General features: G+C 48.1%; 1 protein-coding gene across 1 annotated transcript in view; it reads right to left on the bottom strand.

The window, feature by feature from the left end:
• ISL2 (ISL LIM homeobox 2) overlaps positions 1-17,500 on the bottom strand; it is a 30,832-nt gene that overhangs the window by 17 nt on the left and 13,315 nt on the right. The window contains exons 3-6 of the mRNA XM_075576060.1: positions 16,558-16,814; positions 11,882-12,159; positions 8,285-8,452; positions 1-1,167 (exon numbers count right to left, since the gene is read on the bottom strand). The exon at positions 1-1,167 is cut by the window's left edge and continues 17 nt beyond it. Coding sequence (XP_075432175.1) covers positions 1,051-1,167; positions 8,285-8,452; positions 11,882-12,159; positions 16,558-16,814 — 820 coding nt within the window. The 3' untranslated portion in view covers positions 1-1,050. The remainder of the gene's footprint in view (positions 1,168-8,284; positions 8,453-11,881; positions 12,160-16,557; positions 16,815-17,500) is intronic.

The following is a 17,500-nucleotide window of genomic DNA, read 5'->3' as shown; positions in this document are numbered from 1 at the left end:
ATTAATAACTTACTTTTTGTTCGATAATAAAGTCCTCCATCCACAAGATAACTTAACATGTTCACCAAAAGTCTCAGCATTTTGATATATATACAGTATATATATATTGATATATCCCATGCGGATTTCAAAAAGGAAAATGGAGTCTCAGCCAATAAAATATTGCAAAAAAAAAAAAAACCAGATTGGAAATTCACAGTTGTAGGAAATAGAATAACAGGCAAAGATCAGCATTCTCTGAGATGAATTATGTGGGTTGAGGACAGTTCAAAAAAGAACTATAAATTCCTGTTTTCCTTCAAATAATGTGAGATTGAATGGATTGATGCAGAATAAAGTTGGATTGATGCAGAATAAAGTTGGTTTGATGCAGAATAAAGTTGGGTTGATGCAGAATAAAGTTGGGTTGATGCAGAATAAAGTTGGGTTGATGCAGAATAAAGTTGGATTGATGCAGAATAAAGTTGGTTTGATGCAGAATAAAGTTGGATTGATGCAGAATAAAGTTGGATTGATGCAGAATAAAGTTGGATTGATGCAGAATAAAGTTGGATTGATGCAGAATAAAGTTGGTAAAGTTGGTTTGATGCAGAATAAAGTTGGTTTGATGCAGAATAAAGTTGGTTTGATGCAGAATAAAGTTGGTTTGATGCAGAATAAAGTTGGTTTGATGCAGAATACAGTTGGGTTGATGCAGAATAAAGTTGCTTTGATGCAGAATAAAGTTGGTTTGATGCAGAATAAAGTTGGATTGATGCAGAATAAAGTTGGTTTGATGCAGAATAAAGTTGGGTTGATGCAGAATAAAGTTGGTTTGATGCAGAATAAAGTTGGTTTGATGCAGAATAAAGTTGGATTGATGCAGAATAAAGTTGGGTTGATGCAGAATAAAGTTGGGTTGATGCAGAATCCAATGGAGGCTGAGGGCACTATCCGCAGTGATGGGGATGAGGGGAGGTTCAGGATGTTTTAGGGTGTTGTCAGGATTTGGGGTGCAGGGGGGAGGTCTCATGCGGGGGTCCATGCTGTTCAGTCTCAGTGCTGAGGACCTCACGTCTCCACGGGGCTGGGTATCATGCTGTTAGGGGTGTCAGGCAGCTGGGAGGACAGAGAGGTGACATCACTTCCAGAAGAGTTACCCAGGGAGCCGGACTCAGAGAAGGTGACCTACAAGTACAAGGGAACAGTGTGAGCTGGGGAGCAGGAAGGGGCAGAGGTGCAGAGGCAAGAGGGGGCAGAGGCAGGAGGGGACAGATGCAGGAGGGGGCAGAGGCAGGAGGGGGCAAAGGTTCAGAGGCTCAAGGGAGCAGAGGCAGGAGTGGACAGAGGCAGGAGGGGGCAGAGGCAGGAGGGGGCAGAGGCAGGAGGGGACAGAGGCAGGAGGGGGCAGTGGCAGGAGGGGACAGAGGCTGGAGGAGGCAGAAGCAGAAGGGAGAAGAGGCAGGAGGGGGAGCAGAGGCAGGAGGGGACAGAGGTGCAGAGGCTCAAGGGAGCAGAGGCAGGAGGGGGCAGAGGCAGAAGAGAGCAGAGGCAGAAGGGGACAGAGGCAGGAGGGGACAGAGGCAGGAGGGGGCAGAGGCAGGAGGGGGCAGAGGCAAGAGAGGACAGAGGCAGGAAGGGGCAGAGATGCAGAGGCAGGAAGGGGCAGAGGTGCAGAGGCTCAAGGGAGCAGAGGCAGGAGGGGGCAGAGGCAGGAGGGAGCAGAGGCAGGAGAGGACAGAGGCAGGAAGGGCAGAGGCAGGAAGGGCAGAGGCAGGAGGGGGCAGAAGCAGAAGGGAGAAGAGGCAGGAGGGGGAGCAGAGGCAGGAGGAGGAGCAGAGGCAGGAGGGGGCAGAGGCAGTTGGGGGCAGAGGCAGGAGGGGATGCAGAGGCAGTAGGGGGCAGAGGCAGGAGGGGGAGCAGAGGCAGGAGGGGGAGCAGAGGCAGGAGGGGACAGAGGCAGGAGGGGGAGCAGAGGCAGGAGATGGTGCAGAGGCAGGAGGGGGTGCAGAGGCAGGAGGGAGAAGAGGCAGGAGTTGGAGCAGAGGCAGGAGTTGGAGCAGAGGCAGCAGTTGGAGCAGAGACAGGATGGCAGGAGGTGGAGCAGAGGCAGGATGGGGCAGAGGCAGGAGGGAGCAGACGCAGGAGGGGGGGCAGACCCAGGAGGGGGGCAGAGGCAGGAGGGGGAGCAGAGGCAGGAGAGGCATAGGCAGGAGGGGAAGAGGCAGGAGGGGGAGCAGAGGTAGGAGGGGGAAGAGGCAGGAGAGGGAAGAGGCAAGAGGGGACAGAGGCAGGAGGGGGAGCAGGGGCAGGAGGATGGAATACAAGATAGGCCACAAGTAATATTGTTATTATTAACACACACATATACAATGGTGTGAAAAAGAAAGTACACCCTCTCTGAATTCTATGGTTTTACATATCAGGACATAATAACAATCATCTGTTCCTTAGCAGGTCTTAAAATTAGGTAAATACAACCTCAGATGAACAACAACACATGACAAATTACACCGTGTCATGATTTATTTAACAAAAATAAAGCCAAAATGAAGAAGCTATGTGTGAAAAACTAAGTACAAACTTACTGCTTCCATAGGAATTAAGATGCTAAGTAGCAGTCAGGTGCTGCTAATCAAATGCCCTTGATTAATTGATCATCAGCAAGTGTGACCACCTCTAAAAAAGCTGAAGTTTTAGCAGTTTGCTGGTCTGGAGCATTCAGGTGTGTTTTAACACAATGCCAAGGAGGAAAGACATCAGCAACGATCTTAGAGAAGCAGTTTTTGCTGCCCATCAATCTGGGAAGGGTTAAAAGGCCATTTCCAAACAATTGAAAGTCTATCATTCTACAGTGAGAAAGATTATTCAAAAGTGGAAAACATTCAAGACAGTTGCCAATCTTCCCAGGAGTGGGCGTCCCAGCAAATTCACCCCAAGGTCAGACCGTGCAATGCTCCGAGAAATTACAAAAAAAACAAGAGTTACATCTCAGACTCTACAGGCCTCAGTTAGCATGTTAAATGTTAAAGTTCATGACAGTACAATTAGAAAAAGACTAAACAAGTATGGTTTGTTTGGAAGGGTTGCCAGGACAAAGCCTCTTCTCTCTAAAAAGAACATGGCAGCATGGCTTAGGTTTGCAAAGTTGCATGTGAACAACCCGCAAGACTTCTGGAACAATGTCCTTTGGACAGACGAGACCAAAGTGGAGATGTTTGGCCATAATGCACAGCGCCACGTTTGGCGAAAACCAAACACGGCATATCAGCACAAACACCTCATACCAACTGTCAAGCACGGTGGTGGTGGGGTGATGATTTGGGCTTGTTTTGCAGCCACAGGACCTGGGAACCTTGCAGTCATTGAGTCGACCATGAACTCCTCTGTATACCAAAGTATTCTAGAGTCAAATGTGAGGCCATCTGTCTGACAGCTAAAGCTTGGCCGAAATTGGGTCATGCAACAGGACAATGATCCCAAGCACACCAGCAAATCTACAACAGAATGGCTGAAAAAGAAAAGAATCAAGGTGTTGCAATGGCCCAGTCAAAGTCCAGACCTCAACCCAATTGAAATGCTGTGGCTGGACCTTAAGAGAGCTGTGCATAAACAAATGCCCACAAACCTCAATGAACTGAAGCAACGTTGTAAAGAAGAGTGGGCCAACATTCCTCCACAACGATGTGAGAGACTGATAAAGTCATACAGAAAACGATTACTTCAAGTTATTGCTGCTAAAGGTGGTTCTACAAGCTATTGAATCATAAGGTATACTTAGTTTTTCACAGACGGTTTCTCCATTTTAGCTTTATTTTTGTTAAAAAATCATGACAGTGTAATATGTCATGTGTTTTACTTTCTTTTTCACACCACTGTATATAGTACGTAAAATAGGCTAATATATGTGTGCATTGAGAAAGGGAACATATGTAAAGTATATGTTTTTGCATAACACACATGAACTATATATACATATATATACATATATATATATATATTTTTAGTATAGCTTTCGGCGCAAAAACATAACAAAGTCCATGAATATAAGGAGCCTTGTGGACAAGGGACTGATAGTAGATCACACAGTGTCCTGAATAGGTATAAGTATGCAATAGAAAGTGTCACTATCTCTGGAACCTGAAGCAATGTTACGTAGAAAGAGTTAGTAAAGGCTCACAGAGCTGCAAGCAAGGACAGGGCAGAACTGCACAGGGATTGGCCTGGTATCTCCTGCGTGTCCCTGTAATAAAGCCCACTGGTTAAATACCTTTTGCTCCAAATCCCAAAGCGAGGACATAGAGCTGTATCTGCGGCTTTCTGCTGGAAAGGAAATTATCCGGCACCCTGGGCTGTAGACTGCTCCGGATCCCCGGTAGTGTTCGGAGCTTCCCGCTGATAGGACCGCTCACACCCAGTCCCCTCTGCCGATGGTATTCGTCGTTTCAGCGCCTCGGCTTTGTCGCCACGTCGTCAGCGGCGTCTTTCCGATCCCGGAGAAACCGATGCGATAACCACAGCAAAACGTTCAGCCGCTCGTTACGGGGGTGCGGCGCAGGCACGCCGAGCGGCAGGCGCACCAACTCGGCTCAGGCGTTCCGCCGAGCACGGAGCACCTCGTCCCTCCGCCCTGCTGGAAATCACCTCCCGATACTAGGGAGAGGCCTCCATCACCGGGTGTAGGGAGAGGGTGGGTGAAAATGCGGCAAGAAATATATATATATATCCCTGATGAAGTCTGGTTAAGACGAAACACGTAAGGTGCCTTGAGTATACCTAGTTGTCCATTGAATATGTACAATTGTATGGTCTGACTTTACAATACAAGTTTCAAGGAATCTGAAGTGTCTGGAGTTGTTTCTTGCCGCATTTTCACCCACCCTCTCCCTACACCCGGTGATGGAGGCCTCTCCCTACACCCGGTGATGGAGGCCTCTCCCTAGTATCGGGAGGTGATTTCCAGCAGGGCGGAGGGACGAGGTGCTCCGCGCTCGGCGGAACGCCTGAGCCGAGTTGGTGCGCCTGCCGCTTGGCGTGCCTGCGCCGCACCCACGTAACGAGCGGCTGAACGTTTTGCTGTGGTTATCGCATCGGTCTCTCCGGGATCGGAAAGACGCCGCTGACGACGTGGCGACAAAGCCGAGGCGCTGAAACGACGAATACCATCGGCAGAGGGTACTGGGTGTGAGCGGTCCTATCAGCGTGAAGCTCCGAACACTACCGGGGATCCGGAGCAGTCTACAGCCCGGGTGCCGGATAATTTCCTTTCCAGCAGAAAGCCACAGATACAGCTCTATGTCCTCGCTTTGGGATTTGGAGCAAAAGGTATTTAACCAGTGGGCTTTATTACAGGGACACGCAGGAGATACCAGGCCAATCCCTGTGCAGTTCTGCCCTGTCATTGCTTGCAGCTCTGTGAGCCTTTACTAACTCTTTCTACGTAACATTGCTTCAGGTTCCAGAGATAGTGACACTTTCTATTGCATATTTATACCTATTCAGGACACTGTGTGATCTACTATCAGTCCCTTGTCCACAAGGCTCCTTATATTCATAGACTTTGTTATGTTTTTGCGCCGAATGCTATACTTAATATAGATATCATCCAGGTTTTTGTGTTAAAACCAGCATTGAGGCTGCACTCGCTAGACATTATTTAACCCTAATGTTTCTGCGCACTTTATATTTTTGCACAATATATATATATATATATATATATATATATATATATATATATATATATATACACATACATACATACATACATACACACATACATACATACACTATGTGTGTATACTGTATAGCATCCACATCCATATATTTACATACATACTTTTTTCATTCCTATTGTCACCATCATAACACTGACCTCTGTAGTGGTGATTGTGTCTCCAGGACCCCCTCAAACTACAGAAATGTGACAGTGCTGTAACCCAGCCAGAACCCCACAATAAGAAGACAAACACCCAGAAGTGGCAGTGACACGTGGCTCTGTCCCACGCCAGTGGGGGCTGTTTGCTGCAGATACATGTTCCATTTAAACACATGCGGGGGTTACACCTCTGTATTACACGCGGGGGAATGTGCTCCGTGTTCTGCCAGGCAATGATCCAGCCTGTGTGAGGGGTGTCACCTGTGTGAGGGGTGTCACCTGTGTGAGGGGTGTCACCTGTGTGAGGGGTGTCACCTGTGTGAGGGGTGTCACCTGTGTGAGGGGTGTCACCTGTGTGAGGAGTGTCACCTGTGTGAGGGGTGTCACCTGTGTGAGGGGTGTCACCTGTGTGAGGGGTGTCACAGCCTGTGTGAGGGGTGTCACCTGTGTGAGGGGTGTCACAGCCTGTGTGAGGGGTGTCACCTGTGTGAGGGGTGTCACAGCCTGTGTGAGGGGTGTCACCTGTGTGAGGGGTGTCACCTGTGTGAGGGGTGTCACCTGTGTGAGGGGTGTCACCTGTGTGAGGGGTGTCACCTGTGTGAGGAGTGTCACCTGTGTGAGGGGTGTCACCTGTGTGAGGGGTGTCACCTGTGTGAGGGGTGTCACAGCCTGTGTGAGGGGTGTCACCTGTGTGAGGGGTGTCACAGCCTGTGTGAGGGGTGGCACCTGTGTGAGGGGTGTCACCTGTGTGAGGAGTGTCACCTGTGTGAGGGGTGTCACAGCCTGTGTGAGGGGTGTCACAGCCTGTGTGAGGGGTGTCACCTGTGTGAGGGGTGTCACCTGGGTGAGGGGTGTCACCTGTGTGAGGGGTGTCACCTGTGTGAGGGGTGTCACCTGTGTGAGGGGTGTCACCTGTGTGCATCGCCGTGTGATACATGGGAAAATACATCACAAGTGAGACTCCAGCATACTACGAAATTAACCTTTTACTGGCCATGCAGAAATCCACACTTCCTGTCCTGGTGTATTAATTAACATTACGTGAAATTAATATTTCGTTATTCTTTAAATGTCAGTTGATTAAGAGAAGTTATTCAGTAATATTTCACCCCGCTTTATCATTCCTCTCTCACACCCCCCTCTCCCTTTCTCTCTCACATCCCCCTCTATCATTCCTCTCTATCATTCCTCTCACATCCCCCTCTCCCTCTTTTCTCTCTCACATCCCCCTCTATCATTCCTCTCACATCCCCCTCTCCCTCCTTTCTCTCTCACATCCCCCTCTCCCTCCTTTCTCTCTCACACCCTCCTCTCCCTCCTTTCTCTCTCACATCGCCCTCTCCCTCCTTTCTCTCTCACACCATCCTCTCCCTCCTTTCCCTCTCACATCACCCTCTCCCTCCTTTCTCTCTCACACCCTCCTCTCCCTCCTTTCTCTCTCACATCCCCCTCTCCCTCCTTTCGCTCTCACACCCCCTCCCTCCTTTTCCTCTCACACCCCCTCTCTCCTTTCCCTCTCACACCCCGCTCTCCTTCCTTTCTCTCTCACATCCCCCTCTCTCTCCTTTCCCTCTCACATCCCCCTCTCCCTCCTTTCTCTCTCACACCCTCCTCTCCCTCCTTTCTCTCTCACATCCCCCTCTCCCTCCTTTCGCTCTCACACCCTCTCCCTCCTTTCTCTCTCACACCCTCCTCTCCCTCCTTTCTCTCTCACATCCTCCTCTCCCTCCTTTCGCTCTCACACCCCCTCCCTTCTTTCCCTCTCACACCCCCTCTCTCCTTTCCCTCTCACACCCCGCTCTCCTTCCTTTCTCTCTCACATCCCCCTCTCTCTCCTTTCCCTCTCACATCCCCCTCTCCCTCCTTTCCCTCTCACACCCACTCTCCTTCCTTTCTCTCTCACATCCCCCTCTCCCTCCTTTTGCTCTCACACCCCCTCCCTCCTTTCCCTCTCACACCCCCTCTTTCCTTTCCCCCTCACACCCTGCTCTCCTTCCTTTCTCTCTCACATCCCCCTCTCTCTCCTTTCTCTCTCACATCCCCCTCTCCCTCCTTTCTCTCTCACACCCCCCTCTCCCTCCTTTCTCTCTCACATCCCCCTCTCCCGCATCCCCCTATCCCTCCATTCTCTCTCACATACCCTCACTATCCCCTTTCTCTCTCTTCTTTCACTCTCACATATCCCTCTCTCTCCTTACTCTCTCACACCCCCTCTCTCTCCTTTCTCTCTCACCCCCCCCCCTCCATTCTCTCAGACCCCCTCTCAATCCTGTCGCTCTTACACCCCCCTTTCTCTGTCTCCCCTTTCTCTCTCTCTCTTACATCCCCCCTCTCTCTTTCTCTCACATCCCTCCTCCCTCTCTTTTCTCTACCACATCCCCCTCTCCCACCCTCTTTCCAGCCCCCTTCTCCCATCTGATCCCCTCTTACCAGCTGCTGAAACGCAGGCTGCTCCAGGTCGCTCTGTAAGGCAAATTCACTCAGCGCTTTCCACGGCGGTTGGTAGGTTTGCACCTCCACTGCGCTGTCCTGCATGGCACTATCATGACGGATGGGACTTCTGGCTACTAGTGGTGTCCCTGTCAGCCCCTGCAGACTCTGGGGGGGGGGGGGGAGGAGACAAACAGCCTCAGGTCAGGGCAAACAGACAACACAATAATCATCAATAGCACCGTGGGACATAGCGCTGCCCCACCTTACTGAGTTGTTAACGCCATCACTGATAGAGAAGCCGGGGGTACATCGCAGCCCATGTTTACTAAGCAGTATTCTGCCAGAAGACATGTCCCAATGCGGGAAGACTGTGTGGTCCATTAACTTGAGTAGATAGTACGGTGTCTTCCACGTTGGGGCATCCAGCAGTATGTCTTTCCATGTTTAAATACTGTATATCTTGTAATACATACATATATATATATATATATATATATATATATATATATCTATATATATATATATATAGATATATATATATATATATATATATATATATATATATATATATATATACACTACCCTGATGAAGGTCACACACACACACCCTGATGAAAGTCACCCTACCCTGATGAAAGTCACACACACACACACACACCGTGATGAAGGTCACCCTACCATGATGAAGGTCCCCCGCACCCTGATGAAGGTCACCCAAACCCTGATGAAGGTCACACACACACCCTGATGAAGGTCACACATACCCTGATGAAGGTCACACACACCCTGATGAAAGTCACACACACCCTGATGAAGGTCACACACACACACCCTGATGAAGGTCACACACACACACCCTGATGAAAGTCACACACACCCTGATGAAGGTCACACATACCCTGATGAAGGTCACACACACACCCTGATGAAGGTCACACACACCCTGATGAAGGTCACACACACCCTGATGAAGGTCACAGACACCCTAATGAAGGTCACACACACCCTGATGAAGGTCACACACACACCCTGATGAAAGTCACACACACCCTGATGAAGGTCACACACACACCCTGATGAAACTCACACACACCCTGATGAAGGTCACACACACACCCTGATGAAGGTCACACACACCCTGATGAAGGCCACACACACGCACACACCCAGATGAAGGTCACAAAAACACACACCCTGATGAAGGTCCCCCGCACCCTGATGAAGGTCACACACCACCCTGATGAAGGTCACACACACCCTGATGAAAGTCACACAACCCTGATGAAGGTCACACACACCCTGATGAAAGTCACACACACACCCTGATGAAGGCCACACATACACCCTGATGAAGGTCACACACACACACTGATGAAGGTCACACACACCCTGTTGAAGGTCACACACACCCTGATGAAGATCACACACAACCCTGATGAAGGTCACACACCCTGATGAAGGTCACACACCCTGATGAAGGTCACACACACACCCTGATGAAGGTCACACACACACCCTGATGAAGGTCACACACACCCTGATGAAGGTCACACACACACCCTGATGAAGGTCACAGACACCCTGATGAAGGTCACACACACCCTGATGAAGGTCACACACACCCTGATGAAAGTCACCCTTACCCTGATGAAGGTCACACAAATGACTGAAACTTTGGTATCATTACTGGGCCACAATACAAGCCATTAATTGCACGATACTCAGTGTGCTTTGCCCTCTAGCAATGTACCTGCCTGGGTAATGTGTATATGGTTATTTCTTATGATACGTGCAGATGCTAAACTCACCTTATACTTTGCCTAGGAGTACTCAATTTTCATTTTTTCACACACACGCACACAGACACACGCACACGCACACAGACACATGCACACAGACACATATAGACACACATACACACAGACACAGAGGTACACATACATAGACACACAAACACACACAGACACATATAGACACACATATACACACAGAGACACATATAGACACACACACAGAGACATAGACACACAGACACACACAAAGACACATATAGACACACATACACGCAGACACATATAGACACACATATAGACACACAGACACACACACAGACACACACACAGACACACACACAGACACACATACACATACATAGACACACAGACACACACACACAGACACATATAGACACACATACACACAGGTACACATACATAGACACACAGACACATACATAGACACACACACACATACATAGACACACAGACACACACACACATACATAGACACATAGGTACACATACATAGACACACATACACACGCACAGACACACACACACACAGACACATATAGACACACATACACACAGGTACACATACATAGACATACATACACATATAGACACACATACACACAAGTACAAATACATAGACACACATACACACGCGTATATAAAGATCCAGATGGGGAAAACATCAGATTCATTATGTCAATGAAATAATACTAGTGCAGAGAGGTTTCCATCTTATATTCAACTTCTCAGCTAAATTGCATTTAACTGCTAGACTAATGGCTATGGGATTAGCAGCGGAGAGGCCACGGGATTAGCAATGGAGAGGCCACGGGATTAGCAGCGGAGAGGCCATGGGATTAGCAGCGGAGAGGCCACGGGATTAGCAGTGGAGAGGCCACAGGATTAGCAGCGGAGAGGCCACGGGATTAGCAGCGGAGAGGCCACGGGATTAGCAGCAGAGAGGCCACGGGATTAGCAGCGGAGAGGCCACAGAATTAGCAGCAGCAGAGGGGTTGTGGTATTAGCTCCAGCGAATAAATCACGGGATTAGCAGCAGTGGGGGGGGGGGGTTGTGGGATTAGCAGCAGCAGGGGGTTGTGGGATTAGCAGCAGCAGAGAGGCCACGGAAAGTTGTTCTAGGAATTATTAATCTTCTAACATAGAGATTTGCTGTTTAATGTGTCTGTGAATAACACGTGGGATACTCTGCGTGTGTACATAAGAAGTACCGATACTCTGGGTGCGTACATAAGAAGCAGTGATACTCTGGGTGTGTACATAAGAAGTACTGATACTCTGGATGTGTACATAAAAAGTACTGATACTCTGGGTGTGGACATAAGAAGTACTGATACTCTGGATGTGTACATAAGAAGTACTGATACTCTGGATGTGTACATAAGAAGTACTGATACTCTGAGTGTGTACATAAGGAGTACTGATACTCTGGGTGTGTACATAAGAAGTAGTGATACTCTGGGTGTGTACATAAGAACAAGTGATACTCTGGGTGTGTACATAAGAAGTACTGATACTCTGGATGTGTACATAAGAAGTACTGATACTCTGGGTGTGGACATAAGGAGTACTGATACTCTGGGTGTGTACATAAGAAGTAGTGATACTCTGGGTGTGTACATAAGGAGTACTGATACTCTGGGTGTGTACATAAGAAGTAGTGATACTCTGGGTGTGTACATAAGAAGTACTGATACTCTGGGTGTGGACATAAGAAGTAGTGCACCCTGTAGCAGGGTGACCCAGTGACCCCTGGTGTACTCGGCACTGGTTCTGTGCTCACCGTCTTGTCGCTGTGCTGCTGCTGCTGAATCTGCTTCATGAAGATGGATCTCTTCTTATCTTTGCAGCGCTTGTTCTGAAACCAGACCCGGATCACCCTGGGACTCAGACCCGTCATCTCCACCAGCTGCTCCTTCATCAGGGCGTCTGGCCGGGGATTGGCCGCGTAGCACGTGCGCAGGGTGTGAAGCTGCTTCTCGTTCAGCACCGTCCTCACCCTGGTCGTCTTCTCTGTTTGTTTGTGGACGTGAGACCTAAGAGAGGACGATCTGCCGGAGTCTGGCAGCCAAGGACAGGGGGTCACTTATAGGGGCGCTGACATGGAGACCAGCACAACGTACATTTACATCGTATCACACAGGGCAGAGAGGTGACAGGGACACAGGGCAGAGAGGTGATAGGGACACAGGGCAGAGAGGTGACAGGGACACAGGGCAGAGAGGTGACAGGGACACAGGGCAGAGAGGTGATAGGGACACAGGGCAGAGAGGTGACAGGGACACAGGGCAGAGAGGTGACAGGGACACACAGGGCAGAGAGGTGACAGGGACACAGGACAGAGAGGTGACACACAGGACAGAGAGGTGACAGGGACACAGGGCAGAGAGGTGACAGGGACACACAGGGCAGAGAGGTGACAGGGACACAGGGCAGAGAGGTGACAGGGACACAGGACAGAGAGGTGACACACAGGACAGAGAGGTGACAGGGACACAGGGCAGAGAGGTGACAGGGACACAGGACAGAGAGGTGACAGGGACACAGGGCAGAGAGGTGACAGGGACACACAGGGCAGAGAGGTGACAGGGACACAGGGCAGAGAGGAGACAGGGACACACAGGGCAGAGAGGTGACAGGGACACACAGGGCAGAGAGGTGACAGGGACACAGGGCAGAGAGGTGACAGGGACACACAGGGCAGAGAGGTGACAGGGACACACAGGGCAGAGAGGTGACAGGGACACACAGGGCAGAGAGGTGACAGGGACACAGGGCAGAGAGGTGACAGGGACACAGGACAAAGAGGTGACAGGGACACAGGACAAAGAGGTGACAGGGACACAGGACAGAGAGGTGACAAGGAGACCAGCACAACATACATTTACACCGTATGCTCTTTGTAACAGGGTCTCCTTTTATTGTATGGGATCATATCAGAGCTGCTCTTATCCCCACTTTGTCCTTTACTTTTACTGTGTTGTGTAAAGCGCTGTGTAGACTGTTGGTGCTATACAAATAAAATTAAACACACATGTAACACACAGAGGTGACACAGACCCAAACACAGGACAGAAAGGGGACAGGGACAGACACAGGACAGAGAGTGGACAGGGACACACACAGAACAGAGAGGTGACACAGACACACACACACACACACACAGGACAGAGAGATGACAGGGACACAGGACAGAGAGGTGACAGGGACACAGGACAGAGAGGTGACAGGGACACAGGACAGAGAGGTGACACAGACACACACACACACAGGACAGAGAGGTGACAGGGACACAGGACAGAGAGGTGACAGGGACACAGGACAGAGAGGTGACAGGGACACAGGACAGAGAGGTGACACAGGCACACACACACACAGGACAGAGAGGTGACAGGGACACAGGACAGAGAGGTGACAGGGACACAGGACAGAAAGGGGACAGGAACACACACAGGACAGAGAGTGGACAGGGACACACACACAGGACAGAGAGGTGACAGGGACACAGGACAGAGAGGTGACAGGGACACAGGACAGAAAGGGGACAGGGACACACACAGGACAGAGAGTGGACAGGGACACACACACAGGACAGAGAGGTGACACAGACACACACACACACAGGACAGAGAGGTGACAGGGACACAGGACAGAGAGGTGACAGGGACACAGGACAGAGAGGTGACAGGGACACAGGACAGAGAGGTGACAGGGACACAGGACAGAGAGGTGACAGGGACACAGGACAGAGAGGTGACAGGGACACAGGACAGAGAGGTGATGGAGACACAGGACAGAGAGGTGGCAGGGACACAGGACAGAGAGGTGACAGGGACACAGGACAGAGGTGAAAGGGACACAGGACATTTCCCAGTATATCAATTAATCTCTTTTCTCTAGATTGGAAAAGAAACATTATTTATTACAAATATATTTTCCAATAAAAGGACTCTACAGTGCAATTACAAACCCACCTGCAAGAACTCACTGCTCTGATTATACTGTCTGCACTGATCAGACCTGAAGAAGGTCCCTTTGGGGACCGAAACGTCGGCCTCGTGGCTGTTATGTGTCATTAAACACTGTATATTGCATTCATTTTGCTGGTGTGGAAAATGAGACCATTCTGGTCTTTCCTTCACGTTGGATATTTTTTCCACTCTAGCACAGGCACGCTGTGTGGGATACTAAATACTGAGAGTGCAGGAGTTTCCTAAATACATACAGGCAGTCCCCGCTATCCAACGTTTCACTTTACAACGAATGGCATATCCAACGCTTTACAATGCGACCCTATGGGCCGTTATCCGACGCCGGGATGCGTTATCCGACGCTCACCGCCACTGATTAACATGGGACTCGCATTACAACGGTGTCACTATCCAACGCTACTTCCAGAACGGGTTCCGATGGATAACCGAGGACGCCTGTATAGAGATTACATCTTATATGGTCAAACCTGTTTACTCAACTATCTATCTACCAAATCTATCAATGAAAAAGAAACATTTATTTACTACGGGATACTCACATATGATAATCATTGTGGGCAATTAGCTAGTAATATGGCTGGCATCTCAGTAACCGGGTGTATTAGTAGTAGCATAACCCACCGTTTGCTTTGATGCATTAATTAGAGAGTCAAAGGGGGTGTTTCAGTATTTCAGCTACCAAACAGAATCTATAAAATAATAACATTCCACTGAACAGTGCCTGCACCCCTAACCCTAACCCTAACTATAATCCTAACTATAATCCTAACCCTAACTATAATCTTAACCCTAACCCTAACTATAATCTTAACCCTGATCCTAACCCGAACCATAATCCTAACCATAACCATAATCTTAACCCTAACCCTAACTATAATCTTAACCCTGATCCTAACCCTAACTATAATCTGAACCCTAATCCTAACCCGAACCATAATCCTAACCAAAACCATAATCCTAATCATAATCCTAACCATAATCCTAACCCTAGCCATAATCCTAACCGTAACCATAATCCTAACCGTAACCATAATCCTAATCATAATCCTAACCGTAACCATAATCCTAACCGTAACCATAATCCTAACCGTAACCATAATCCTAACTGTAACCATAATCCTAATCATAATCCTAACCATAATCCTAACCCTAGCCATAATCCTAATCCTAACCATAATCCTAACCATAACCCTAATCCTAACTATAATCCTAATCCTAACCATAACCCTAATCCTAACCATAATCCTAACCATAATCTTAACTTTAATCATAACCCTACTCTTTACCCTAATCATAACCATAACCCTAAACCTAACCATATCCCTAATCGTAACCATATCCCTAATCCTAACCATAACCCTAATCATGACCCTAATCCTAACCATAACCCAGTATAAAGCTAAAAAGTTTTCCTATGGTGCAAATTGGGGTGCAAAATCCAGATTGATAACACAGAGAAATGCCCTAATTAGTATAATGCTATATGGTATATGGTAATTATATATGTTCATATATGTATCTGTTCATACACACACACACGCACGCACGCACGCACGCACGCACGCACGCACACACACACACACACACACACACACACACACACACACACACACACACACACACACACCATTTATAACAATATATGTCAGATTTCAGGCTATTTTAATCTAGATGTATAATTATAATTTGAAACAAGCAGGTTAAAGAGTTTCCTTTATCAGAGTCTGTCAGGTGGCCTAATTATGGTTTCATTCTCACTGGAGACAGACTTGCCTGTTTAACTAATACAAGATAGCAATAGCTAAAATAGATACATTACTGATAATAATGTTAAAAAAAGGCACAGGCATTATATGAATAATATTAATACAAATATAAACATGTCGTTTTCACTTTAGCAGCAGATCAACATAAGGACATGTAAACTAATATTAAATCCAAATATTCCCCATCTGACTTCTTTATTAAGATATTGCATTTACCAGAATGATAGGTTCCCTGGTAGGGAGATAAATATGGCTGATTGTTTCATAACTAATAGATTAAGCATTATATTAAATACTAGTGGGTTTAGAAGTAAACAGACGTTCTTATCGGATTTATGCGCTCATGAGACTTTCTTCAAGATGGAACATGTTTTATTACAGAGAATCGATGTTTTGTGGCATATATATATATATATATATATATATATATATATATATAGCAAATGGAGATATTACTTTATGCTCATTTGCATGTCTTAGACAGGTCTGCAACCCCGCCTTTCACCACTATCGCCCAGCACACAGCGCTTCCACTGCAGCAAGGGATTCTGGGAAATTACATGCAAATGAGCACTTTTTGCTTCAAAACCATGGTCCCCTATAAGGTAATGTAACCTGTGAGGTGCACACACAGTATATATACAGTATACATATATATACATCTATATACGATCTATAGATAGAGAGAGAGGTAATGTAACCTGTGAGGTGCAGCGTTCGCCCCCCCGGTTCTGGGCTCAGAGGGCTTCCCCCGGGTCTCCTCTCCGGCAGGGGGCTGTGGTCCGCCCGGCACAGCAGCTGATGATCTCGCAGACTGAACTCATCCCCGGGCAGGAGCCGGCGGCTGCACACCGAGCATCGGAAACAGTCCACGTGGTACACCCGCTCCCGAGCCCTCATCACCAGCTCCGTCCGCAGAAACCCGCCGCCACACTGCGAGCAGCGCCGCGTGAACAGCCTGCAGGAGAGGAGGGGACAGTATATATACACTATATATATCATACACATTTTAAGTTAGGGTGGGTGAAAAAGGCGACAAGAAACCTCCACCGTATAGCATATAGCAAATAAATATATCACTTGTGAGCACATTCACATGTCTTAGGCAGGTCTGGAACCCCGCCTTTCACCATTATCCCCAGCATACAGTGCTTCCACTGCAGCAAGGGATTCTGGGAAATGTGTTAACAGCGAGCATTAGCTTATAGGGATTCCATGTAAAAATGGATTTCAGGCAAGAGGTGACACGGTGGGCTCATTTGCATGTCATTTCCCAGAATCCCTTGCTGCAGTGAAAGTGCTGCGTGCTGGGTGATAACGGTGAAAGGCGGGGTTGCAGACCTGTCTAACGCCGCGCTTATAGTGCCGGCGACGCGACCGATGACGTCACCTTTCGCTGTCGCCATTGCGATAGCTATATTTCATATTTAGGCGAAGCTCCTGATTGACCACAAGGGGAGACTGTCGCCAAAAAAAATCAAATAACAGTGACTACCAGATTTTTGGTAGCGCTGTCGCTCCGTCTCTCCGTCGCGTGCACTATACGCGCAGCCTAAGACATGTGAATGTGCTCCAAAGTGATCTTTTTATGTGATATGTATATATGTGTATATATATGTATATATATACACATATACAGTGGTC

This window comes from Ascaphus truei, chromosome 18 (assembly GCF_040206685.1).
Source record: "Ascaphus truei isolate aAscTru1 chromosome 18, aAscTru1.hap1, whole genome shotgun sequence".
Classification (NCBI taxonomy): domain Eukaryota; kingdom Metazoa; phylum Chordata; class Amphibia; order Anura; family Ascaphidae; genus Ascaphus; species Ascaphus truei.
Note: the sequence above shows the minus strand (reverse complement) of the source record. Positions and strands in the feature narration are given on the sequence as shown.